Source organism: Lissotriton vulgaris, chromosome 3_1 (genome assembly GCF_964263255.1).
Source record: "Lissotriton vulgaris chromosome 3_1, aLisVul1.2, whole genome shotgun sequence".
In the NCBI taxonomy this organism is placed as follows: domain Eukaryota; kingdom Metazoa; phylum Chordata; class Amphibia; order Caudata; family Salamandridae; genus Lissotriton; species Lissotriton vulgaris.
In genome coordinates, this window is record NC_141689.1 from 5,024,503 (window position 1) to 5,052,233 (window position 27,731).

The 27,731-nt window shown below is 51.5% G+C and overlaps 1 protein-coding gene across 8 annotated transcripts in view; it reads left to right on the forward strand.

The window, feature by feature from the left end:
- The window catches only part of LOC147725801 (uncharacterized), a 626,472-nt gene that overhangs the window by 271,962 nt on the left and 326,779 nt on the right, over positions 1 to 27,731 (forward strand). For all 8 annotated transcript variants that reach the window (XM_086959971.1, XM_086959976.1, XM_086959973.1 and 5 more), the window contains one exon: positions 15,042 to 15,158. In XM_086959971.1, coding sequence (XP_086816097.1) covers positions 15,042 to 15,158 — 117 coding nt within the window. The remainder of the gene's footprint in view (positions 1 to 15,041; positions 15,159 to 27,731) is intronic.

Here is a 27,731-nt window from a genome sequence, read left to right on the forward strand (position 1 = left end):
GTGGAACGAACAAAAATTATCACAGGGGAAACCATTCACACAACCAACTCCAACAGTGACCATCACGACGGACCCCTCCCAGCTGGGGTGGGGCGAGCACATGAGCAGACTGAAGGTGAGGGGCTATGGCCGCAACAGGATGTGGTCAAGTACATCAACTACCTGGAGCTAAAGACAGTGTTCCTAGCCCTGAAAGCTTTTCAGAAGCAGCTGTACGAGAAAAGGGTGTTGATCCAAACAGACAATACCACGACCATGTTCTATAACAACAAGCAGGGTGGGACACAGTCAGTAGCGATATCAAGCCTAGCGCAGGAGATATGGTCATGGGCCATCCCACTAAGGATAGACCTACCAGCAATACATCTACCAAGGAAAGACAACGTGGAGGTAGACGTCAGCATCACACGGATGGGAGATCAACCAACAGGAATTACAGAAGGTATTCTGGAAGTGGGGCACACCACAAATAGACCTATTTGCAACACACCAAAATGCAAGATGCCAACACTTCGCATCCAGACAATAAGATCATCGTTCGCAAGGGAATGCGCTATGGATAAGTGGGTCAAAGACATTTGCATACGCTTTTCCCCCCGATCTCACTGATAAACAGGGTACTTAACAAATGCAGACTCAGCAAAATGACGCTAATACTAATAGCACATCAGTGGGCCAGACATTCATGGTTCTCGCAGATTGTGGAGATGGCGCAAGCACCAGCACACAGATTTCCAAAAAGAAGGGACCTGGTAACAATGCAGAACGGAAGGATGCTACACCCATAGCCAGAGAGCCACAGCCTGGCAGCTTGGCTCCTGAAGACCTAGAGTTTTCACACCTCAAACTACCAGCGAGCACAATGGCAGTGCTCAGGGAGGCAAGAAGGCCTACCACAAGGAAATGCTAGATAGCAAAGTGGAAGAGATTTCAGAATGGTGCATTAGGGAGAATTTGCAAAGAAGGGTCACAAGGGAGTCGACAGTGCTAAAATCTGCTGCAAAGCAAACTAAGCTACACATCCCTGAGGGTACACTTAGTGCTATTGTGGCTTATACTAGAGGAGAAACGGCGAAGAGCTTCTTCACCTCCCAAGTCATAAAGAGATTTCTGGAAGGGGCGAAAAGGATTGCACCTCCAAACAGAATGCCAGCACCAGCATGGAACCTCAATGAATTACTGACACAATTGATGAAGGCACCATTCGTACCCATGCACAAGGTTACTCTGCACATGCTCACACTAAAGACAGCCTTCTTAGTAGCGATCACATCACTACAGAGAGTAAGTGAGTTGCAGGAGCTAACACTTCAAGAACTCTACCTAAAATACACAATGATAGGATTGTAATGAGAACAGACCCCCACTTCATGCCAAAGGTGGTGTCTCGGTTCCACATCAGCCAAATTCCTAGTTTTTTCCAAAAAGCAAGCACAGAGAGAGTGCTGCATACACTGGACGCCATGAGGGCGGTGATGCTCTATATAGAAAGAACTAAAGGAGAGCAGAAAGACAAAGCAGCTATTTGTTTCCTTCGCAAGCAGTTTCTTGGGACGACTGTAGGAGAGTAGGGTCTGCAATCCTATGATCACCCAGATTTTTTGCTTTTGTTTCACTGGTTTACGACTTTCTCTGGCTGTGGGCCTGCCAATCAGACCCACAGCCTGGCTGTTCTCTTTCTAAATTACCTCATGTACCCTAGGTGCATCTACCAATTGGTACTGGGCCACCTTATCAGACCCTGTAACTCAGGGCATAGGTGTACCCAGGGCTGCCAGGGGCTGCAGCATGTATTATGCCACCCCTGGCTGGCCTCCTAAATCTGACACAACTGGCTGCATGACAGCTGGGGCAAAGTCGTGTAATCACCCTTTGCTGTAGGTGTAGTATACCTATACCTAACCCTAAAATGGACACACAGATTCCTATCAGTCACTCCTATGGCAGGCCTTGACAATCCTGAAGGCAGAGTGCTTGGAATCGTGTGAGGTGGTGCTCTGGCATGAGCTGAGCCTGTCTGCAGCTTGCGGAATCAAGTCCTAATAGCTGTTCCATGATATCGCATACCATATACTCTTAAGTGCATTATAATCCTCGCGGTTAAATGCTATCTTTGGTATTGCTTTATCAAAACATGTCGAGTAAGGTGTCATACGAATTGGAATACTAACCCCTCGCCAATTCTGGCGACGGGGTTAGCATCCCACCCTTCTAGAGGGACACGACATGTATGTAACTGTGAACCCCGGTTAAAGTTAACTGAAGCCTCAGCTCCACAAAATGGATGCTGCCACCACAGACACGAGTCTGACCCCCTGCAGCTGGGAGTCCTTCCAGCGAGGGGAGCCTGGACAAAGGGTTTCCTGTCAGGGGCGGTGCTAGCACCGTCCCAGACATGGTTTTGTGTATCCTGGGTAGGCAGGGCTTTACAGGAAGGTGACTGCTGAGTGGCACCCCGGTGCTCACTACGCATAGGCCGGTCTGAACCAGTTCCAGGGGCACACCAGCCCCTGGCCTGGGGAAGTCCGGCATGGCTGAGGGGTGTAACCACCCCCCACCTAGTCCCACCCATAGGCAGGACCTAGTCACCGGGTCAGCCCCCTTTTTTAGTATAAAGATAGGAGCGGGCCCCCTGTTCAAATCAGATCATCTTTGGAATCAAGATACCACTTTCTTCGAAAGGACTTCACGATTTCTTCTTCAAGATTCTCCCTTGTGGCTAAGGAGTAGTCACCCTGCATCAAGCGGGCACCATCCTAAAGAACACTGCGGTCTGCTGCAAGTCCTTCTTCACGAATCCGACGACCACAGCTCGACGAGACCCGGCTTCCCTGGCACCTCTGACCTCTACTCACCTCTACAGCCAAGCTGAGAACCGTGAGTGCGACGAGACCTCAAGGGACCGACGATCGCCAAGACTGCACGACATCTTTACTGCAAGCCCACCGTGTCCTCCACTGGTGAGTGCTTTGGGGTCCGAGAAGCCCCAACCCTGCGCAGCTCCAGCACCCAAGATCAGCCTCCCTGCATCTCCACGATCGGCGTGGGGCCCTTCTGCTGTTTGCTGTGCACCGCGTTGTGTGGCTACTAGCCGGCTGGCTTGTGGCCTTCTGAACGACGCCCAACGACTTCACGACTGCTGGTCTGGTTGCTCCAGGCTGGCCCTTGCTTCCTTGTTCAAGAGAGGCACCCCGGACCCTCCTGGTCCACTCCAGACGCCATTTTAGGTCCACCGCGTGGGCTTGAATTTGCCAAGGCTTTGTTGCCCAATCCTGGGTCCAGCGACGCCGACAGCTTCTATCTTCGTGGGACAGCTCGATCCTCCATCCTGGTCGCCGACAACGCCTCCTGGTCCGTGAGATCTTCGAGTCAAGCGTCACCCACTCACCTTGTCGAGGTGGCTACCATCCGGTGCCCTCCTGGTGCCCACTGACTACTGGCTAGTAGTCTCGAACTTGGTCCCCTCTGCTTTCAGGTGTCATCTATCTTCGAGATCCAGGCTTGGATCCAACTGAACTTTCTTCACCGGTCACCGGCCAGCATCTTTTCTTCCGGCTCCTGGTCCGTCTACGAGGATTCCCGACGTCTTTTCAGACCTATGCAGCTGCAGCCCCTGGGCTAGGTAACTTCGGCATTTCGGTGCCCCAGCATAGCCTCACTATCCAAGGGTCAGAATCTACTTTCGTTTTCTCCCTACCAGGTCGGGTTCGCCCGAGAACACTAACTTTCTATTTCCTAGCTACCATAGACTTTTGTCCCGCATCTCGCGTGAGAGTGCACACACTGCACCCGAGTCCCCTAGGCCTCCTAGAAGTAATCTAACGATTCCCTAGTCAAGTCCTAGCGATTCCAAAAGCTATTAGTACTGTACTTACCTGCTAGGAATTTCGCATTCCACTTTCAGAGTATATGGTTTTCCGTGCCCCTCGGGCATTTGTATATACTGTGCTAACTTAAGTATTTTTGTAAGAGTTTTGGTTTGTGCTTAGTACCCTGTCCTCATAAAGAGTACAGGGCTGTTGTGATCTTTAAATAAATAACTGTTTATTTTCATAACACTTGTGTGGTGTCCTTTCACTTGGTATTCAAGGGGTATATGTGTGGTAAACAGCTGGCTTAACACGCCCTCTCGAGTCTTTAGCCTTAGACTGCTCGTATCCACGCTACTAGGATAGCTGGTCTATAAGGTTGACTTACAACCAATCATCAATAAGGGTTGCTGGACTGATACATAGTGTTCACTAGAATAGTGAGCACTGCATATCAGGCCACCTTCTCACATTGGTGAGCAGCGGTTGGGATTTGAGCTTGCTGTTGTTTTACCACACGTATCCTAAGAATATCTTGTTGAAAGATCACATAAGTACTGTTAGGTACATATAACTAAAGCTTAGAATACTCTGAGTTCTACTGAACCAGCTGTTGTAGCTCCTCAAGGCTTAGCACACCTTGGCTGCAACTCTAGCAAGGGACCAGTAGGTAACACATAGTGTAGGTAGGTGCATCACTTACACCACACTAGAAGCAGTATGTCGGTCACAGGAGGAAACACTGAGTCTCCCCTTGTGTCAGTTGACCCTCCACAGGTCATCCCTTCAAGATATACTGCGCTTAGCTTCCATGAGTTACGACAAGTATGTACCTCTAGGAAGATTAAGCAGGGGTCTAACCCCACAACTGCTTTTCTGATTGGTCTCTTAGAGACTCATGATGCAAGGAGGGCTGGTAACCCAGACCCTTCTACTTCAGAAGGCAATATGCCCTCCTTACAGGGTCCCTTTGATACCCAGGACCATCCCCATCAGGAAGCAGATGATGCTGATGATGAGGATGATGATTTGGTATCAGGGGATGAGGCAGATAAGGGACAGGTAGAAGTCAGCAGACTAACCAGGTCCAACTTAAGCAGACATGAGATGGGCACTAGGGGACCCCTAGGGCCACTATCAGGTCAGCTTAACATTGGGAATGGACGAGTTAGGTCTCTATCAAGAGGCTCTAACAGATCCCTTCATACCAATGGCTCTCAACGTTCCTCTCAAAGGGGAATGACATCTCCCCAGAGGAGAATGTATGAAGCTAAGGAAAAGGCAGCCAATCTGAGGATTGAAAGGGAAGAACTTGCCCTAGCCAAAGAAAGGCTTGCCTTTGCTAGAGAGCAACAATTGAGTGGGACAGTCCCCACTGGTGGCAGCATTGTACCTAGCAATAGGGAAAGGAGTTTTGATACAAAACACCTTGGTAAGATAGTGCCCCCCTTTAAACAAGGGGATGACATCCACAAATGGATTACTGCTTTGGAGAGGGCCTGCACTGTGCAAGGTGTTCCCCCAAGTCAGTGGGCAGCTATCTTGTGGCTCTCCTTTGAAGGTAAAGGAAGAGACAAGCTCCTCACCACAAGGGTAGAGGATGCTAATGATTACCAAGTCTTGAAAAGTGCACTGGTTGATGGGTTTGGCCTAACCACTGAGCAGTACAGGGTGCTGTTCAGGGATACCCAGAAAACTCAGTCTCAAGATTGGGCTGACTTTGTAGATTGTGCCACTAAGGCTTTTGAGGGCTGGTTGCTGGGCAGTAAGGTTACTGATTATAAAGGATTGTACAATTTGATGATGAGAGAACAAATTTTAAACAATTGTCAGAACCAGTTGTTGCATCAGCATCTTGTTGACTCAGATCTGACCTCTCCCCAAGAATTGGGAAAGAAGGCAGACAGATGGGTTAGAACAAGAGTTAAACAGAACCAGGGCCAGAATCAAGGTGGTCAGAAGAAAGCAGACCAGAAGGGTAAAGATTCAAAAGGGGAACAAAATGACCAGAAGTCTTCGACAGGTCCCCAACAACCCAAAGAGGGTGGGGGTCAGGCTCCCCAAAAGAAGAAAGAAGGCCAATCTAAAAGGTGGTGCCAATACTGTAAAAGTAAAACTCACTGGTTTAGTGAGTGCACCAAGAAAGGAGGAGGGCAGACTCCTGCCACTGCAGCCCCTAAGGCACCTGTGCCCCCTAGTACAGCCAGCAGTGGTAGTGCACCTCCCAAGGGTTTAGTAGGGTTAACCCTGGGTTCTGAGGGGAGTGACAACTTAGTTGGCACCCTCACTCAGGCTGTCCTTGTCAGTACAGGGGATATGGATATGTCCCCTGACATAAGTCCCAATACTTTGGGCAAATACAGACAGACACCTTTCATTAATGGAAAAATGGCTCAGGCCTATAGGGACACTTGTGCCAGTGTCACAATGGTGACACCTGGCTTTGTGGACCCTGGACAGATCATGCCAGGTACAGAATTCCTGGTGACCAATGCAAGCAATGTCACTACCAATCATAGTATGGCAATTGTAGCTTTCTCCTGGGGAGGGGTAACTGGCCAAAAGAAGGTTGTAGTTAGTTCAGACCTCCCAGTGGATTGTTTGTTGGGCAATGATTTGGAGTCATCACAATGGTCAGAAGTGGAGCAGAGGACTCATCTGGAAATGTTAGGCTTGCCAGCACATGTGTTTGCTGTGACCAGGTCACAGGCCAGAAAATGCCCCACTGAACAGGTGCTGGATCCTGGAACAATGGACCAGACACCTTCCAAGAAAAGGAGCAGCAGGGTTAAGGCTGTGCCTTCCCCCTTGCCCCAGGTTGAGGATCAAGTCTCAGAGGAGGCTGACCTACAGGAATTGAGGGAAACTGAGCCCAGAGAGTTTGAACTTGACCAAGTTGAATTCTTGGGTTCAGGGGGACCCTCAAGGGAAGACCTGGGGAAGGACCAGTTAAGCTGCCCTTCTCTTGAACCCCTCAGACAGCAGGCTGCTGCTGAGGCTGCTGGGAACGCCACAGGTACCCACAAGGTATACTGGGAAGATGGACTCCTGTACACTGAGTCAAGAGACCCCAAGCCTGGCATGACCAGGAGGCTGGTTGTACCCTTGTCTCAGAGAGGTTTCCTACTTACCTTGGCCCATGAGATTCCCTTAGCAGGTCACTTAGGCCAGACAAAGACTTGGGACAGGCTTGTCTCACACTTTCACTGGCCTCACATGAATGAGGATACCAAGGAGTTTTGTCGCTCCTGTGTCACTTGCCAAGCCAGTGGTAAGTCAGGTGGCACAACAAAGGCCCCCCTTATACCAATGCCTGTGGTGGGGGTGCCCTTTGAAAGAGTGGGGATTGACATTGTTGGTCCAATGGAACCCCAGACAGCATCAGGGCACAAGTTTATACTGGTGGTAGTGGATCATGCCACCAGGTATCCTGAAGCTATTCCACTTAGGACCACCACAGCACCTGTGGTGGCAAGGGCCCTAGTTGGAGTGTTCTCCAGAGTGGGCTTCCCTAAGGAGGTTGTCTCTGACAGAGGTGCAAACTTCATGTCAAGCTACTTAACTGCTATGTGGAAGGAGTGTGGTGTCAATTACAAATTCACTACACCCTATCATCCACAATGCAATGGGCTTGTTGAAAGGTTCAACAGGACCCTAAAAGGGATGATTCATGGACTACCTGAAACCCTCAGGCGTAGATGGGATGTCCTGATGCCCTGCCTTCTGTTTGCTTACAGAGAGGTCCCACAAAAGGGGGTTGGCTACAGCCCTTTTGAACTTTTGTATGGGCATCCTGTGAGAGGCCCCTTGTGTTTGGTGAAGGAAGGATGGGAGAGACCTCTCAAAAAGCCTGCAACCAACATAATGGACTATGTACTTGGTCTCCGCTCCAGGATGGCTGAGTATATGGAGAAGGCATCAGAAAACCTTAAGGCCAGTCAAGAACTTCAAAAAGCTTGGCATGACCAAAAGGCTGTCCTGACTGTTTATCAGCCTGGACAGAAGGTGTGGGTGTTGGAGCCAGTGGCCCCAGCAGCACTCAAGGACAAATGGTCTGGGCCCCACACAATTCTTGAGCAAAAGGGAGAGGTCACCTACCTGGTGGACCTTGGAACTCCCAGGAGTCCCCACAGGGTACTCCATGTCAACAGGCTCAAAGCATATGTCGACAGGAAGGACATGAGCTTGCTCATGGCCATAGATGAGGGACAGGAGGAAGAGAGTGACCCTCTCCCAGACCTGCTCACTCAGAATCCTGATGATGGGTCAGTAGATGGTGTTGTCTTTTGTGGCAGCCTCTCTGAACATCAGCAGAAAGACTGTAAACAGGTTCTTCAGTCTTTCAGACATATGTTCTCTCTGACACCCAGTCAGACCAATTGGTGCACCCATGAGGTTGACACTGGTGACAGCCTGCCAGTCAAGAGTAAAATCTACAGGCAGCCTGATCATGTTAGAGACTGCATAAAAACTGAAGTGCAGAAAATGTTGGAATTGGGAGTCATTGAACCCTCAGATAGCCCTTGGGCTAGTCCAGTAGTTCTAGTGCCAAAGCCTCACACCCAAGATGGTAAGAGAGAGATGAGGTTTTGCGTAGACTACAGGGGTCTCAATGCAGTCACTAAGACTGATGCCCATCCAATACCAAGGGCAGATGAACTTATAGATAGATTGGCTTCTGCCAACTACTTAAGTACATTTGACTTAACAGCTGGGTATTGGCAAATCAGGTTAGCTGAGGATGCCAAGCCCAAAACAGCATTTTCAACCCCTGGTGGGCATTATCAATTTGTGGTAATGCCCTTTGGTCTGAAAAATGCACCTGCCACCTTCCAAAGGTTGGTGAATCAAGTCCTTACTGGGCTGGATGACTTCTGTGCAGCATATCTAGATGATATTGCTGTCTTTAGCTCCACCTGGGAGGATCACCTGGTCCACCTGAGGAAAGTGTTAGAGGCTCTGCAAGCAGCAGGCCTCACTATCAAGGCCACCAAGTGCCAGATAGGGCAGACACAGGTTGTGTACCTGGGCCACCTTGTAGGTGGAGGCCAGGTTCAGCCACTGGAGAGCAAAATACAGTCAATCAGGGACTGGGCTCCTCCAACCACCCAGACTCAGGTTCGAGCTTTCTTGGGCCTGACTGGATACTACAGAAAGTTTGTCAGGAACTATGGTTCCATTGTGACACCATTAAATGAACTGACAAGTAAGAAAATGCCAAAAAAGGTTCAGTGGACAGCAGGCTGTCAAAAAGCATTCGATGACCTAAAGCAGGCCATGTGCACAGCACCTATCCTTAAGAGTCCAGACTACTCCAAACCATTCATTGTCCAAACAGATGCTTCTGAGTTGGGTGTGGGAGCTGTTCTTTCTCAACTGAACTTTGATGGTCAGGATCAGCCCATTGCTTTTATAAGCAGAAGGCTGACCCCCAGAGAAAAGAATTGGTCAGCTATTGAGAGGGAGGCCTTTGCTGTGGTTTGGGCCCTGAAGAAGCTGAGGCCATACTTGTTTGGCACTCACTTCAAGATTCAGACCGACCATAAGCCCCTCTTGTGGCTAAATCAGATGAAGGGTGAAAACCCCAAACTGCTTAGGTGGTCCATTTCCCTACAGGGGATGGACTTTACAGTGGAACATAGACCTGGTACTGATCATGGCAATGCCGATGGGCTCTCCAGATATTTCCACTTAGAACAAGAAGACTCACCTGGTCAAGGTTAGCTTATTGTCCCAAAGTTTGGGGGGGGGTCATGTAGGAGAGTAGGGTCTGCAATCCTATGATCACCCAGATTTTTTGCTTTTGTTTCACTGGTTTACGACTTTCTCTGGCTGTGGGCCTGCCAATCAGACCCACAGCCTGGCTGTTCTCTTTCTAAATTACCTCATGTACCCTAGGTGCATCTACCAATTGGTACTGGGCCACCTTATCAGACCCTGTAACTCAGGGCATAGGTGTACCCAGGGCTGCCAGGGGCTGCAGCATGTATTATGCCACCCCTGGCTGGCCTCCTAAATCTGACACAACTGGCTGCATGACAGCTGGGGCAAAGTCGTGTAATCACCCTTTGCTGTAGGTGTAGTATACCTATACCTAACCCTAAAATGGACACACAGATTCCTATCAGTCACTCCTATGGCAGGCCTTGACAATCCTGAAGGCAGAGTGCTTGGAATCGTGTGAGGTGGTGCTCTGGCATGAGCTGAGCCTGTCTGCAGCTTGCGGAATCAAGTCCTAATAGCTGTTCCATGATATCGCATACCATATACTCTTAAGTGCATTATAATCCTCGCGGTTAAATGCTATCTTTGGTATTGCTTTATCAAAACATGTCGAGTAAGGTGTCATACGAATTGGAATACTAACCCCTCGCCAATTCTGGCGACGGGGTTAGCATCCCACCCTTCTAGAGGGACACGACATGTATGTAACTGTGAACCCCGGTTAAAGTTAACTGAAGCCTCAGCTCCACAAAATGGATGCTGCCACCACAGACACGAGTCTGACCCCCTGCAGCTGGGAGTCCTTCCAGCGAGGGGAGCCTGGACAAAGGGTTTCCTGTCAGGGGCGGTGCTAGCACCGTCCCAGACATGGTTTTGTGTATCCTGGGTAGGCAGGGCTTTACAGGAAGGTGACTGCTGAGTGGCACCCCGGTGCTCACTACGCATAGGCCGGTCTGAACCAGTTCCAGGGGCACACCAGCCCCTGGCCTGGGGAAGTCCGGCATGGCTGAGGGGTGTAACCACCCCCCACCTAGTCCCACCCATAGGCAGGACCTAGTCACCGGGTCAGCCCCCTTTTTTAGTATAAAGATAGGAGCGGGCCCCCTGTTCAAATCAGATCATCTTTGGAATCAAGATACCACTTTCTTCGAAAGGACTTCACGATTTCTTCTTCAAGATTCTCCCTTGTGGCTAAGGAGTAGTCACCCTGCATCAAGCGGGCACCATCCTAAAGAACACTGCGGTCTGCTGCAAGTCCTTCTTCACGAATCCGACGACCACAGCTCGACGAGACCCGGCTTCCCTGGCACCTCTGACCTCTACTCACCTCTACAGCCAAGCTGAGAACCGTGAGTGCGACGAGACCTCAAGGGACCGACGATCGCCAAGACTGCACGACATCTTTACTGCAAGCCCACCGTGTCCTCCACTGGTGAGTGCTTTGGGGTCCGAGAAGCCCCAACCCTGCGCAGCTCCAGCACCCAAGATCAGCCTCCCTGCATCTCCACGATCGGCGTGGGGCCCTTCTGCTGTTTGCTGTGCACCGCGTTGTGTGGCTACTAGCCGGCTGGCTTGTGGCCTTCTGAACGACGCCCAACGACTTCACGACTGCTGGTCTGGTTGCTCCAGGCTGGCCCTTGCTTCCTTGTTCAAGAGAGGCACCCCGGACCCTCCTGGTCCACTCCAGACGCCATTTTAGGTCCACCGCGTGGGCTTGAATTTGCCAAGGCTTTGTTGCCCAATCCTGGGTCCAGCGACGCCGACAGCTTCTATCTTCGTGGGACAGCTCGATCCTCCATCCTGGTCGCCGACAACGCCTCCTGGTCCGTGAGATCTTCGAGTCAAGCGTCACCCACTCACCTTGTCGAGGTGGCTACCATCCGGTGCCCTCCTGGTGCCCACTGACTACTGGCTAGTAGTCTCGAACTTGGTCCCCTCTGCTTTCAGGTGTCATCTATCTTCGAGATCCAGGCTTGGATCCAACTGAACTTTCTTCACCGGTCACCGGCCAGCATCTTTTCTTCCGGCTCCTGGTCCGTCTACGAGGATTCCCGACGTCTTTTCAGACCTATGCAGCTGCAGCCCCTGGGCTAGGTAACTTCGGCATTTCGGTGCCCCAGCATAGCCTCACTATCCAAGGGTCAGAATCTACTTTCGTTTTCTCCCTACCAGGTCGGGTTCGCCCGAGAACACTAACTTTCTATTTCCTAGCTACCATAGACTTTTGTCCCGCATCTCGCGTGAGAGTGCACACACTGCACCCGAGTCCCCTAGGCCTCCTAGAAGTAATCTAACGATTCCCTAGTCAAGTCCTAGCGATTCCAAAAGCTATTAGTACTGTACTTACCTGCTAGGAATTTCGCATTCCACTTTCAGAGTATATGGTTTTCCGTGCCCCTCGGGCATTTGTATATACTGTGCTAACTTAAGTATTTTTGTAAGAGTTTTGGTTTGTGCTTAGTACCCTGTCCTCATAAAGAGTACAGGGCTGTTGTGATCTTTAAATAAATAACTGTTTATTTTCATAACACTTGTGTGGTGTCCTTTCACTTGGTATTCAAGGGGTATATGTGTGGTAAACAGCTGGCTTAACACGCCCTCTCGAGTCTTTAGCCTTAGACTGCTCGTATCCACGCTACTAGGATAGCTGGTCTATAAGGTTGACTTACAACCAATCATCAATAAGGGTTGCTGGACTGATACATAGTGTTCACTAGAATAGTGAGCACTGCATATCAGGCCACCTTCTCACAACGACCTGTTACCAAGAATACCATTGCACGATGGATCGCACACACCATACAATTATGCCACAAACAAGCTGGGCAACAGTTAGAAGGGGCAGCTCATGCTCGTTCAACGAGGAAGAAAGGAGCAACAATTACGTTTCTAGCTATCACACCAATTCAACACATTTGCCAAGCTGCAACATGGTCTTCAGTGCACACGTTCACTAAGCACTACTGTGTGGCTATCCAAATGAACAAAGAAGCGCACGTGGGACAGGTGGTCTTACAACACATTTTCAGTAACCAGTGCTCATCTCCCACCCAGCCACCACAATAAGGAGAAACCGCTACAAAGTCTATGCACAGCTTAGTGAATCCAGAAAGATTCACGCTGCAAAATGTGTAGTTTCTTACCTGTTGGTGTAGTTTTGCAGCTTGAAGACTTTCTGGATTCACTAGCGAACCCACCCTCCTCCGTCAGAAAGATGAGACAGGAGGAAAGGGATTAAAAAATGGACAAGACTTAGGAAACTAAAGTAAAAACAATAACGGAAGAAAAGAAAAAAGATTCCGAAGATGTTGATCAAAGGTGGGAGCTTCCACAGGAAGCGCGCCGACGTCACGAAAGAAACCTAATGGTGGGAAAGCGACGGGAGAGGAGAGAAATAAGACTACAATTCCGGACCCAACCACTAGATGGCGGAATAATGCACAGCATAGTGAATCCAGAAAGTCTTCAAGCTGCAAAACTAAACCGACAGGTAAAAAACTATACGTTACAAGGAAGTTGTTAGGTTCAGATTTTATACACAAAATTATAACATCTCTGAAACCTTTTGTTTTTTTTGTGAATTTCTAATGTTTGTTTAATTCTATTTCCTAACTAAAAAATCCCTGTAACCTTGGGCCGCAAATAAAATGTTTTTGGCAATTTCTACTTTTCAAGAAACAAGGGAACCCAAAGGCACTTCACTAGGGACCGTGGGTGATTAATTGTTACTAAAGACAGAGGTCCCTTGAAAACGAGTAACATAAGCTGAATAGACAATATGTTCCTTGTCCAGCCCTCGCAGAGTATTCTGGCGCAGCACATCAGAGCCCCACCGACCGGCGCCCCCACAGAGCATTCACTCTGCCTCGCCGTATTTCGCAATTCGCAACGGCACAGCTTCATTTAACTACAGCATCTCCTGACTTAGTTATCGTAGCTGTAAGCTTATTTGTTCAGCAATTCTGACAATACGATCGACTCCAATTAAGCGCTCTGAGGACTCGCACTACCATTGCTCAATTGCAGCTACCTGGCCCATTATCTGGGTTATCAACTATACTATTATGCAAAGACAGGCATGTTTAGAACTACTGTCCTGAAGATGATCCCATGTATCTGAGCTAGGGGATCAACACTACTGTACCATATGCCACTTAATAACTGTGGATTTATTGCACAATGGTACTAACACAAAATCAAGTCTGTCAAAAGAAAAATAGAAAACAGACTCTCCCTCTTCTTGCCTGAACCCCCTCCAAATGTTTGTTTCTCCCTATTTAGGATACGTGGGTCGCAGGTTGCGCTCCAATTGTAAATTTGTTTATTATTTTGTCACTAAGCATATTGTTGAAAATAATTTCTGTCCGGCTGGACAAGGAACATATTGTCTATTCAGCTTATGTGAACCGATTAATGTATACTCATTTTCTAGGGACCTCTGTCTTGGGCAATTCCTAGCCCATGAGTCTTGGTCCCTCAGAGACCCCCTATCTTCAGTCATATGGGGCGACCACTTATGTCCTATTTAATATTTTTCACCCCCCCCCCCCCCCCCCACCCCCCCACGGGATCAGTGTCCCGCATCATAAAATGGCGGCCAGAACTTTTCCTCTCATTGTTGTGGCCAGTGTGTGTGAATGTATTCTCCTGGTTTCGACGTTTTGCACTCAAGCTGTCATATCGTCGGCTGTGCTCATGTTCAGCGCTACGCCGCACGCTGACAGTGTAATCCAAAGAAACTGCTTCCTTTCAGTCAAGAATGCCACAGCACTCTTGTACAGTTGATGATAAAGTTTTATTCGATCCAGACACAAGAGCAGCATCAAGGCATTTTGGTGCCCCACAGCACCTTGAGCACGACAAAGGTGCTGTGAGACACCAACCGGGGGCCCTGCAAGTGGGCTGGAATATTTAGTGCTAATGACTTTGATGAGGATTCCCTTGGAAGAGACATAGGATTACAGGTAAGCATGGTTTTCTTGCCTACAAATTCCTCAGCAATCTCCCCAACTCTTTTCTCACCTCTCCCCTTTCTGAAAAATGGTCGCCCAGCCATCACATACATATGGTTTTAGGTTACTTTGTTAAACGGCATAGCCACTGATCAAAATACTGCAGGTTGTGTCTACCTGTACGGGCTCTAAACAAAGGAATGAGGAACTGGCGTCAGGGCACTATTGTGGCGCTATATGGGTCCAAGGATGTCATGTCCTGGTATGTGTCTGAGGCCGGAATGGAGCCGAACTCCACCTAATGGTGTGGGAAAGCTGTTGGAATGTTTTTGCATCCTGTCTGGCACCTTGGGACATTCAAGAAGTGAGTAATCCGCAGGTAGGTAAAGCATTCACCAGAAGATCATTGTCTAGGGTAAGTAACTTGTTCAACATAACTTTCTCTGTGAAGCACCCGTAGAGAGCACAGCTTTATGAATTACAAATTGTATGTCTGCTGCTTCTATATTTTATTTTCTTATCAAATTAATTTGTGTCTTGATTTTGTTTCAATCAGAGACGAATACCTTGAAAAAGTACAAGAGAAAACTTGAAGAGTGTACTGACAAACTGCAACCACGAAGACCAAGAGCAGTCAAAAAAGAAGTCCGGTATTTTGGGCGGAGTGTATATGGTAGGCGTTCTGGGGTGGTTATTGTTGAGGTATTCATATTCATGTTTATTCAGGAAACCACTATCTGAAAGAAACACGTTAGTGTTAGATTCCTTACCTTAGAATATCCCCAGGCGTCAGTCTGGATCCGGAAACTTTTGCGTAGCAGTACCCCTGCGCGTCGGTAGGCGTCGTCTGCAGGCGTCCCCTGCGGCTCCGCGTCCGTCGTCGGCGTCGTGCGCCGTGATGACGTCGCTGGAGTATATAGACGCCGCCTCCGCGCGCTGACGTCAGTTCTTCTTTTTTCCGCGCCAGTGGACGCAGATCTGAAGAGCAGTACTCCGGTTTTTGACCAAGTTTTTCGATTGTTTTTTCTCTTATTGTGCCTGATAGGATGCCTGGGTTCAAGCACTGTGATGACTGTGAGCGCACGATGTCGGTCACGGACCATCACCGCCTCTGTCTCCGGTGTCTGGGCCCCGACCACGACGTGGACTCCTGTGTCGACTGCCGGGCCCTCACCAACAACGCTAGGCGGGAGCGGTCCCGCAAGCTACTGGAGCTCCGGGTGTCGGCCCCACGTCGGGACCGGGAGCGGTCCCGGTCCGGCCGGAGGTCGAGAGAGCATTCGAGGGAGCCGTCGCGGAGCCGCGCCGAGCGTTCCGGAAGTCGACACCACTCGTCAGGCTCGTCAGGTAGGAAGCACAAGAAGTCGGGGCGTCGTCATCGTACCCCCGACTCCCCCCGACGCTCGCGCGATGCGGCCGGGGGATCGGGAGACCCCAACCCCGCGCGATGCGGCCGGGGGATCGGGTGACCCCAACCCCGCGGCTCCGCGAGAGTCGCCGGCGCGGCCTGCCTCATACCCTCCGGTCCCTGGGCATGGCGCGACGCCTGAGGAGATCGAGGCGTTCCTCATGGCCATGAGGGCGCTCGCTTCTCCGACGGGGCCTACGGCGCCTTCGGGCCCAGTGCTACCGTCTGGGGGCCCTGGCGGTTCGGGTGTCCCTGCCTCGGCGCCGTCGGGTGCTCCGGCCCCGGCGCCGCCGACGGCTCCGACCCCGGCGCCGCAAGGGCCTTCGGGATCGGCGCTGGCTGGTCTTCCGGCCTCCCCGGCGCCGTTGCCATCGGGGTTACCCCCGACGCCGCCCCCGCGCGGCGCCGGTTCTCCAGTGCCGGCTCCGGCCGGCGGTGGGGTTCCGGCGCCGGCTCCGGGCGGCGCCGTCCCCTTACCTTCCCCGACGCCGGACGCGGCGCCGGACGGGCGTCGCTCGACGCCGGTCCCGGCGCCGATGGGGCCCATGAACCCCGAGGAGCCGGTCTTCATCGTTGACTCCGAATACGGAGAAGATGAGGAGTACGGTGAAGGTTGGGAGGGGTCCGAGGACCCTCTGTCACGCGAGTGCCAGTATGACCCGGACTGGACAGGTGACTTGGGGGATGCCAGTGGTTTGGACGACTCTCCTAACCCTGGTTTGATCTCTCCTCCTTCCGTGGCATCGATGGAGGGAGCTGCCTATTCTGTGGTGCTGATGAGGGCTGCCAAGGCCTTACACCTTGAGCTCCCCGTCGCGGCCGTGAGGCCTAACATCCTCACCGAGGTCTTCAAACCGCAGTCATGCCCACAGGAGCCACTGCTGCCGTTTAATGAAGCCTTGTCAGACGTTCTGTTGGGCACGTGGTCCAGGCCCGCTTCAGGTGCGCCTGTTGATCGGAACGTGGCCAGGCGCCACCGTCCTTGTCCGGACGACCCCAAGTACCTGTCTACCCACCCCACTCCTGAGAGTCTGGTGATCCAGGCCTCGACCTCCCAGTCCGCATTCCCGTCGGCCCCGCCCGACCGGGAATCCAAGAGGTATGACCAGTTTGGCAAAAAGGTCTTCTCGTCCATTAGTTTGGGCCTGCGGTCTTGCAACACCGCTTGCCTCTTGGGCAGCTACACCCACTCTGTGTGGGATATGGTCGCGGAACTGCTGCCAGAATGCCCCATGGAGGTGCGGGCAAAACTCGGTCAAGCTGTGGCTGAGGGCCGGGATGCAGCGAAATATTCAATACGGTGTGGTCTTGATACGACCGACTCGCTGGGCAGAGCTATGTCGACGACGGTGGCGATTCGTCGCCACGCCTGGCTGAGATCCGCCAATTTTTCGGCTGATGTCCAGAATACATTGATGGACATGCCGTTTGATGGCTGTCACCTGTTCGGTGACAAGGCGGACCACACGCTGGAACGCTTCAAGGACTCCAGGGTCACGGCCAAGTCCTTGGGTCTCTCGACCCAGCGTCAGCAAACGGGTTCGTTTCGTCCCTTTCGTGGCCAAGGAAGGGGCGCCCCCACACGTGCTGCCAGCCACGCGCCGCAACAATCCTTCCAACGCGGTGGCGGCCGTGGGAACCGCCGTGGTGGCGGTCGGGGACAACGGCGGGGTCAGACCACACCTCCCCCCGCAGCATCTACCCCAAAATCCTCCTAGTCCGTGCTTTCGGCCCCATGTGACGCCAGTGGGTGGCAGGGTTCGCCATCACCACGCTCACTGGCGCACGATCACTTCGGACAGGTGGGTGCTGCAAATCGTCCGAAGGGGCTACTCCCTCCCCTTCGAGACCTCTCCTCCAGCCATGCCACCGCAGAACCACCGTGTGTCGGGGGACCACTTGACACTTCTGCAGGAGGAAGTTACGGCCCTCTTGGCCAAGGGGGCCATCGAGCGCGTTCCTGGGCCAGAAGTGGGCGTGGTTGCTATTCCCACTACTTTCTGGTACCCAAGAAGGACAAGGGGGGCCTACGTCCTATCTTGGATCTAAGGAACGTCAACGGCTTCCTCCGGAAGGAGAAGTTCAAGATGTTGACGTTAGCTCAGGTCTTGGCTGCTCTAGACCCGCAAGACTGGATGGTAGCGTTGGACTTGCAGGACGCCTTTTTTCACATCCCCGTCCTGCCGGCCCACCGGCGTTACCTGCGGTTCACGGTAGGCCTGGAGCACTTTCAGTTTATCGTGCTCCCCTTCGGCCTTACCAGCGCCCCACGGGTGTTCACAAAGGTGATGGCGGTGGTCGCAGCTCATCTGCGCAGGTTAGGGGTTTCAGTCTTCCCCTACCTAGACGACTGGTTGTTGAAGGCGGGCTCGCCCCAGACAGTCGTCCACCACCTTCAGATGACGGCAGACCTCTTGCACGACTTGGGGTTCTCCATCAATGTGCCGAAATCACACCTGTGTCCCTCTCAAAAGCTCCTTTTCATCGGAGCGGTTCTGGACTCGGCGCAGTTTCGGGTTTATCCTCCGGAACGGCGGGTTCGGGATATTCAGGCTTTGATTCCCATCTTTCAGCCGCTATCCCGAGTTTCGGTCAGGTTGACGCTGCGGCTGCTGGGACTGATGGCTTCCTGCATCCTTCTGGTGCATCACGCCCGGTGGCGGATGCGGGCTCTGCAGTGGGACCTGAAGTTTCAGTGGGCCCAGCATCAGGGCAACTTGTCCGACCACGTCTTGATCTCGGAGGGCACTGCGAGACAACTGCAGTGGTGGCTTACGGACCGCGATTGGGTCAGGGGCAAGTCCCTCTCCCTTCCCCAACCGGAGCACGTTGTCGTGACGGACGCGTCCCTCCAGGGCTGGGGTGGCCACTTGGGAGAGGCAGAGATCAGAGGCATCTGGTCTCCGGCGGAGTCCCGGCTCCATATCAACCTGTTGGAGCTGCGGGCGATTCGTCTGGCACTGAAGGCATTCCTCCCCTTTGTCAACGGGAGTGTAGTGCAGGTGTTCACCGACAACACCACCGCCATGTGGTATTGCAACAAACAGGGCGGAGTGGGGTCGTGGACCCTTTGCCAGGAGGCTCTGCGCCTCTGGCAATGGCTGGAACGTCAGGGCGTGACTCTGACGGTTCAACACCTGGCAGGTTCTCTGAACGCCAGGGCGGACGAACTCAGCCGTCGGTGCTCGATGGATCACGAATGGCGTCTGAACTCGGACGTGGCGCAAGGCATCTTTCTGCAATGGGGAGAGCCTTGGTTAGATCTATTCGCCACAGAAGAGAACGCGCAATGTCATCAGTTCTGCGCGTTGGAGTTTCCAAGACGGCACTCGCACGGCGACGCCTTTCGGCGCGAGTGGAGTTGCGGTCTGTTATACGCCTTTCCGCCTATACCACTTCTGCCCAGAGTGCTGAAGAAGATCAGGCGCGACCGGGCCCGAGTTATCCTTGTGGCTCCGGACTGGGCTCGAAGGTACTGGTATCCCGAGCTACTCAGCATGTCAGTCGGTCCCCCGATCCGCCTGCCCCTTCAGGAGGACCTTTTGTCGCAGCAGCAGGGGACGGTCCTCCACCCGAACCTGTCCAGTCTCCACCTCCATGCTTGAAGATTGAGCGGCGGCAGTTGAGGCCATTTGACTTGCCTCCTGAAGTCTGTGATGTTATTCTGGCAGCCAGGCGTCCCTCCACTAAGTCGGTATACGCCTGTCGGTGGAACAGATTTGTGGCATGGTGCACAGCAAAGGCTGTGGATCCTCTCTCTGCCCCTCTTTCGGAGGTTCTTCTGTTTCTTCTTTCTCTTGCCCAGCAGGGCTCTGCTCTGGGCACTATCAAGGGCTACCTTTCTGCCCTTTCAGCCTTTTTGAGGCTTCCTGATCAGCCTTCTTTGTTCAAATCCCCGATTGTAACTCGGTTCTTAAAAGGCATCACTCACGTGTTTCCACCTGTTCCGTTTGTGATGCCTCAGTGGGATTTGAACCTGGTTCTGACCTTCCTGATGTGTGCTCCCTTTGAGCCCCTTCATTCTTGTCCTCTCCGTCTCCTGACTTTAAAGACGGCTTTCCTGGTTGCCATCACCTCTGCCAGGAGAGTGAGTGAGCTCCAGGCTCTTTCTGTCCAACCTCCTTTCCTGTCCATTCATCCTGATAAGGTGGTTCTGAGGACTAGACCTTCTTTCCTGCCCAAGGTTGTTTCGGCCTTTCACATCGGGCAGTCCATCACCCTCCCTTCCTTCTTCCCGCCTCCGCATCCTTCAAAGGATGAAGAGCGGCTCCACCGTCTGGACCCAAAACGTGCGCTTTCATTCTACATGGATCGCACACGCCAGTTCCGGGTGGATGACCAACTGTTTGTTGGCTACGTGGGTGCGAAGAAGGGACGGGCGGTTTGTAAACGAACCATCTCTCGATGGGTCGTCCTCTGCATCAAAGCGTGCTACTCTTTGGCTCGGAAGGAGCCTCCTGTTGGGCTGAGGGCCCATTCCACTCGGGCCACGGCAGCTACTACTGCCCTGGGCCGGGGAGTCCCCTTGCAGGACATTTGCCAAGCGGCTACGTGGGCCTCGCTGCACACCTTTGCGAGGCACTACTGCCTGGACAGTCAAGTCCGGAGGGATGGCTTCTTTGGCCGTTCTGTTCTCCAGGACTTTCTGGTGTAGTTTTGTATTGGTTCGCAGACCCACCACCGGGGTTGGTATTGCTGGGGTATGTATTCTAAGGTAAGGAATCTAACACTAACGTGTTTCTTTCAGATGAACAAGTTACTTACCTTCGGTAACGATATATCTGTAAGAAACATTAGTTAGTGTTAGATTCCTTACCGACCCACCCATCCTCCCCGTTCTGCGAACTGATACCTAGGGTTAAGGACATCCCTTTCAGGGCCCTAGTGTTACATGGCACCAGTGTTGGTTCTCTCATGGCTCTGCGTCTCCTGGCGCGGAAAAGTTGTGTGCAAAGAACTGACGTCAGCGCGCGGAGGCGGCGTCTATATACTCCAGCGACGTCATCACGGCGCACGACGCCGACGACGGACGCGGAGCCGCAGGGGACGCCTGCAGACGACGCCTACCGACGCGCAGGGGTACTGCTACGCAAAAGTTTCCGGATCCAGACTGACGCCTGGGGATATTCTAAGGTAAGGAATCTAACACTAACTAATGTTTCTTACAGATATATCGTTACCGAAGGTAAGTAACTTGTTCTTCAAGACCATTGAGGGTAGTTTGTTTGATAGTCTCACTAATCTCTCCTCAGTTTACAGTAGTGGCCCTCCATGCTTAGCTGTGACAGAATCTCATGTTTGTAGTCTTCGGTGTTCTGTATGACTATGGCCCCGCCTTTATCGGCGGGTTTGATGACTATGTCCATGTTTCTTTTTAGGGATTCTAGGGCCAAACGTTCTGGTTCGGTGGTATTGTAGTTCACATATTTCCGATCTGTCAAAACTTGGTTGATGTCACGTGTGACTACCTGCTCATAGGCCAGGATTTTATGTGCCATCGTGTGTGTAGGGAAATGTCAGGCAAATGCACCTACTCCATCACATACCTCCTGCACCTCTCAAAAAAGGCAGCCAAAGGCTTCAAACACAACCTATTAAAATCTCACCCAGAAACCCCTATCTCTGACCCTTACTTCTAAATGAACAACGGGCCCATTAAGAATGGCATCATATTCTACACTAAAAGAAGAGCTCAATGGAGAAAAGCCTTTCTCGCTCTCTTTAAGGTATCTAACATGAAGAAAACGGCGCACGGTTTTGCCTTATCTATCCTCCCGTCCCTATTCTTCAACGCACCTTTATCATAATGGTATCCTCCTAATTCAATCCAATAACCACAACCTCAACTTGATCGACCACATTTTTCCGCTCATTAAAGAGTCACTCTTACAGATCCCTCCTCTCCATCCCAGCACCCCACCTCTGCTTAACAGCCTCCCCAACTCCCCATTGGATCCCACCTTCCCCCCTCACCCTGCACTTTCGGACCCTCCATCCCCATCACCTTTACTCCCAGCACCTCCCCTCAGCTTAACAGCCCCTCCAATTCACCTTTGGATCCCAGCTTAGACACCCCCCTAACCACTCATCTTGATCTCCATATCTCACCCTCCCCCCCACCTCTACTCACAGCTCCCCCCTTTGGCCCATCAGCCCCACCCTTACCTCCATTGCTCTGGACACTCCCGTATCTTTACAAACCACTACACACTCTACTCCCTTTGTCGCATCATTGTTGGAGGCTTTGCAAACTCTTTTTTCCCCCTACCTGGACGCTGCTGGGTTGCTAGGTGTCACTGATTCCAGCGCGGAGCAAAGAAGGCACTGAAGGCACGAAGGAGGGCTGAGCATTAGAGGGACTCGTAGACCCAGGAGTCCACTGGCTAACCACACACCTGGCTCCCCCTGAGAACTCCGCCCACATCTTGCCGCTGCCTCTTAACGCCTCGCCGCACCCGTTCCGCGGGTGCCGCATCGTTGTTTGAGGCTGTGAGAAGGTGGCCTGATATGCAGTGGTCACTATTCTAGTGAACACTATGTATCAGTCCAGCAACCCTTATTGATGATTGGTTGTAAGTCAACCTTATAGACCAGCTATCCTAGTAGCGTGGATACGAGCAGTCTAAGGCTAAAGACTCGAGAGGGCGTGTTAAGCCAGCTGTTATACCACATATACCCCTTGAACACCAAGTGAAAGGACACCACACAAGTGTTATGAAAATAAACAGTTATTTATTAAGAATCACAACAGCCCTGTACTCTTTATGAGGACAGGGTACTAAGCACAAACCAAAACTCTTACAAAAATACTTAAGTTAGCACAGTATATACAAATGCCCGAGGGGCACGGAAAACCATATACTAGAAAAGTGGAATGCGAAATTACTAGCAGGTAAGTACAGTACTACTAGGCTTTGGAATCGCTTGGACTTGACTATAGAATCGTTAGATTACTTCTAGGAGACCCCGGGGACTCGGGTGCAGTGTGTGCACTCTCACGCGAGATGCGGGACAAAGTCTATGGTAGCTAGAAATTGCAAAGTTAGTGTTCTCGGGCGAACCCGACCTGGTAGGAAGAAAACGAAAGTAGATTCTGACCCTTGGATACTGAGGCTATGCTGGGGCACCGAAATGCCGAAGTTACCTAGCCCAGGGGCTGCAGCTGCATAGGACTCAAAGGACGTCAGGAATCCTCGTTGACGGACCAGGAGCCTGAAAGAAAGAAGTTGCTGGCAGGCGACCAGTGAAGAAAGTTCGGTGGATCCAAGCCTGGATCGATGGAAGATGACACCTGAAAGCAGAGGGGACCAAGTTCGAGACTACTAGCCAGTAGTCAGTGGGCACCAGGAGGGCACCGGATGGTTGCCACCTCGACAAGGCGAGTGGGTGACGCCGTGCTCGAAGATCTCACGGACCAGGAGGCGTTGTCGGCGATCAGGAAGGAGGATCGAGCTGTCCCACGAAGATAGAAGCTGTCGGCGTCGCTGGACCCAGGATTGGGCAACAAAGCCTTGGCAAATTCAAGCCCACGCGGTGGACCTAAAATGGCGTCTGGAGTGGACCAGGAGGGTCCGGGGTGCCTCTCTTCAAGAAGGAAGCAAGGGCCAGTCTGGAGCAACCAGACCAGCAGCAGTGATGTCGTTGGGCGTCGTTCAGAAGGCCACAAGCCAGCCGGCTAGTAGCCAAACAACGCGGTGCACAGCAAACAGCAGAAGGGCCCCACGCAGATCGTGGAGATGCAGGGAGGCTGACCTTGGGTGCTGGAGCTGCGCAGGGTCGGGGCTTCTCGGACCCCAAAGCACTCACCCGTGGAGGACACAGTGGGCTTGTTGTAAAGATGTCGTGCAGTCTTGGCGATCGTCGGTCCCTCGAGGTCTCGTCGCACTCACGGTTCTCAGCTTGGCTGTAGAGGTGAGTAGAGGTCAGAGGTGCCAGGGAAGCCGGGTCTCGTCGAGCTGGGTCGTCGGATTCGTGAAGAAGGACTTGCAGCAGACCGCAGTGTTCATAGGATGGTGCCTGCGGATGCAGGGTGACTACTCCTTAGCCACAAGGGAGAATCTTGATGAAGAAATCGTGAAGTCCTTTCGCAGAAAGTCGTGTCTTGATTCCAAAGATGATCTAATTTGAACAGGGGGCCCGCTCCCATCTTTATACTAAAAAAGGGGGCTGTCCCGGTGACTAGGTCCTGCCTATGGGTGGGACTAGGAGGGGGGTGGTTACACCCCTCTGCCATGCCGGACTTCCCCAGGCCAGGGGCTGGTGTGCCCCTGGAACTGGTTCAGACTGGCCTATGCGTAGTGAGCACCGGGGTGCCACTCAGCAGTCACCTTCCTGTAAAGCCCTGCCTACCCAGGATACACAAAACCATGTCTGGGACGGTGCTAGCACCGCCCCGGACAGGAAACCCTTTGTCCAGGCCTCCCTCGCTGGAAGGACTCCCAGCAGCAGGAGGTCAGACTCGTGTCTGTGGTGGCAGCATCCATTTTGTGGAGCTGAGGCTTCAGTTAACTTTAATCGGGGTTCACAGTTACGTACATGTCGTGTCCCTCTAGAAGGGTGGAATGCTAACCCCGTCGCCAGAATTGGCGAGGGGTTAGTATCCCAAATCGTATGACACCTTACTCGACATGTTTTGATAAAGCAATACCAAAGTTAGCATTTAACCGCGAGGATTATAATGCACTTAAGAGTATATGGTATGCGATATCATGGAACAGCTATTAGGACTTGGTTCCGCAAGCTGCAGACAGGCTCAGCTCATGCCAGAGCACCATCTCACATGATTCCAAGCACTCTGCCTTCAGGATTGTCAAGGCCTGCCATAGGAGTGACTGATAGGAATCTGTGTGTCCATTTTAGGGTTAGGTATAGGTATACTACACCTATAGCAAAGGGTGATTACACGACTTTGCCCCAGCTGTCATGCAGCCAGTTGTGTCAAATTTAGGAGGCCAGCCAGGGGTGGCATAATACATGCTGCATTCCCTGGCAGCCCTGGGTACACCCATGCCCTGAGTTACAGGGTCTGATTGGGTGGCCCAGTACCAATTGGAAATGCACCTAGGGTACATGGAATCCATTTTACAGAGAGAGCAGTAGGCCTGGGGTCCTGATTGGCAGGGCCCCAGGTCGACTATGTCAAAAACCAGCTAAAACACAGGGCAAAAAAGTTGGGGGCAACCATAGTCAGGAGGTACCTTCCTACAGAGGCTTTGCAAACTTTTTTCCCCCTACCTGGACGCTGCTGGGTTGCTAGGTGTCCCTGATTCCAACACGGAGCAAAGAAGGCACTGAAGGCACGAAGGAGGGCTGAGCATTAGAGGGACTCGTAGACCCAGGAGTCCACTGGCTAACCACACACCTGGCTCCCCCTGAGAACTCGGCCCACAAGTTGCCACCGCCTCTTAACCAATTGACTCATCCGCTGCTCAGGAGCGCTCGGGAGCGTCCCAGGAGAAGCCCGGGACAAGGGCAGGACCGTCCTAGGCCGTCACAGGCCGAAGGAGGCCAGGCTGGGACCCCCCCCCCCGCAACGTGCCAACTATTGCAGGAAGAGTACCTCCAGGTGAACAGGACTATGATTATCACCTGCTGTGCATTGTTGCCCTTGTTTGTATTTGATTTGCCCACTACAAGTAATCCCTCACCTGACAACTATGTTCCCTCAGCCTGGGAAGGGGGGAAGGTTAGTACCAAATCCCGTCGAGACCAGCATCACTGGGACCTTGGATAATTTCATCACAAGGGCAGCGGTTGTTCTCAACGAGATATAGCGCTTACTGAAAAGCGGCTCTCCCTTGAATCCCTTAGCTCAAAACGGTCCTCTCTTGGTCACATTAAGAACGCCAAAACCCCAGAACACCTAGCAAGCCTGAACCTTAATGGCTCCAGCTTGTTAGAGAACAGCATAGGATCAGACGGCTATAACATCATTACCTTGGTAATAGGTCATTGGGTAGTAATAAATCACTTGAAGCATGTGGGTCACCCAATACATATCCCACAACGGCCTAAGCATGTCCCATTGTTAAAACTTCAGCAACACGCATCACACAATCATTGAAAAGAAAGCGAGGCGAGGGTGGACAGAAAGGTAAATGTTCATAGATACCTAAAATCTCCACCAAAGTGGGTAACCTATCTGCCCCAAGCACCTGTCACATCAAAAAGTATTCCTCCCAAAACTACTAACGGCCAATCCCAGCAGTCGAAACGACATATACTAGCCTACAGGGCGATGGAGGTCTAGTTGGACAGGTAGAACAGATCTTAAAGTCTCTTATGCTCCCTCTCATTGAGAGATTGAAGGTAATCAATGAGAATCTGGGGAAATTACAACAGACCACCCTAGATAACGCTGTTGGATTGCACTGAACCAGCCCAACTGGTCACATGACACGAATGTATGTTAGATATCCTATCAGCCCACCCATGTGGCGGAGCCTCGTCATGTAGGACGTCCAAACCAGGGTGGTGAGTCAAAGCCCAGATGTATTGGCCAGACAACACACACTACTGGTTCATCTTATAGGGGTGTCCGTGCCAAGGAGTGGTGCTGAAAGAGTGCAGTGCAAAACAAGGAGTGAAGACAAGGTGATCTTAAAATGACGGTCGAGGCAAAGAAAAATGTTTTTATTAAAGATATTCACCAAGACGCCAGGTTAAAAAGGAGTGTAAAACAGTGTGAAAAAATCACTGTGATGCTTTGCTGTGTAATATGGATTAGGCCAACATGTTTCTGCCGAAGGTGATACTACACCGGCATTCTTCAGGGCCAGATGCAAAGAGATGTTGCTACTGCAAAGGTACACTCAGACAACTTGTACAAAGTGAAACATAAAGCGAGAGAAGGACAGAGCAAAAAATTTGTTTTAGAGAACTGTCCAAGTCAAGGTGTGGTCATGTAGACCATCCTACCATATCCTCCAGACCGGAAGTTGAGGAGGAATTCCTGTGAAAATGGAAACAAAAAAGGACAACAAATGTTGTTCATTCAGAGTTCAATATGAACTAATCTCAATATCAGGACCAATATATAGACTCAGCTGGGCTAGTCCCTATTAGGACGGCCACTCATTATAAAGGTTTCATATTCAAGTAAACCACCAGTCATTGCTGGACATTACTTTCAAACAGAATATAAAGGACTTACCCAGCCATATGTGGGAGTCGAGCCTCACCTCACCCGGCAACGGCTCGGAGATAGAGGCCCCGCTCTGTGCACAGAACACAAAAAAATATACTGTGTCATCCTGAGTAGGCTCAGGGATCTGAAGTCAATGTCAGGTAGTACAGTCTGTGCATCTAGAAACTGGTTGTGTGGCTGTCACAAACGAACGCTGACCCATGGAAAACAAGGAAAAGGAATGACTAGAGGACAGAGTTAGTGTCCAGTCACTAACTAACAACAACACCCGGGGGTGAGCACCTGTATTAAACTGGTGCCTGGGTTGTACAGTCAGTAAAACACACCCTCCCTCTCTGAGTCAGAGACTAGGTGTACATTGTATGGCTCAGGGATAATTATATCAGGGTAAAAGCACCTGTATTGAACTGGTGCCTATGGTTGTGCAGTCAATTAAACAAGCTAGGTTCTGTGGTCTAGCTGAGCCCCCGTTTTATGCATAGCTTAATTTTTAGGTCAATTCCCTCGTGGCAGACGCTACATTGTTTGCCATATACTTAAATTGAGCTCTTCACAAACTCCTTCTTCACCATTTGAGTAGGGGGTTAGGTCCAGGCTGAGTCTACTTGATGTACTCTTCTACATGAGCACAGTTCCTGGGTCTTTTTACTGAGACCATTTACCCTGATACAATTATCCCTGAGCCATACAAT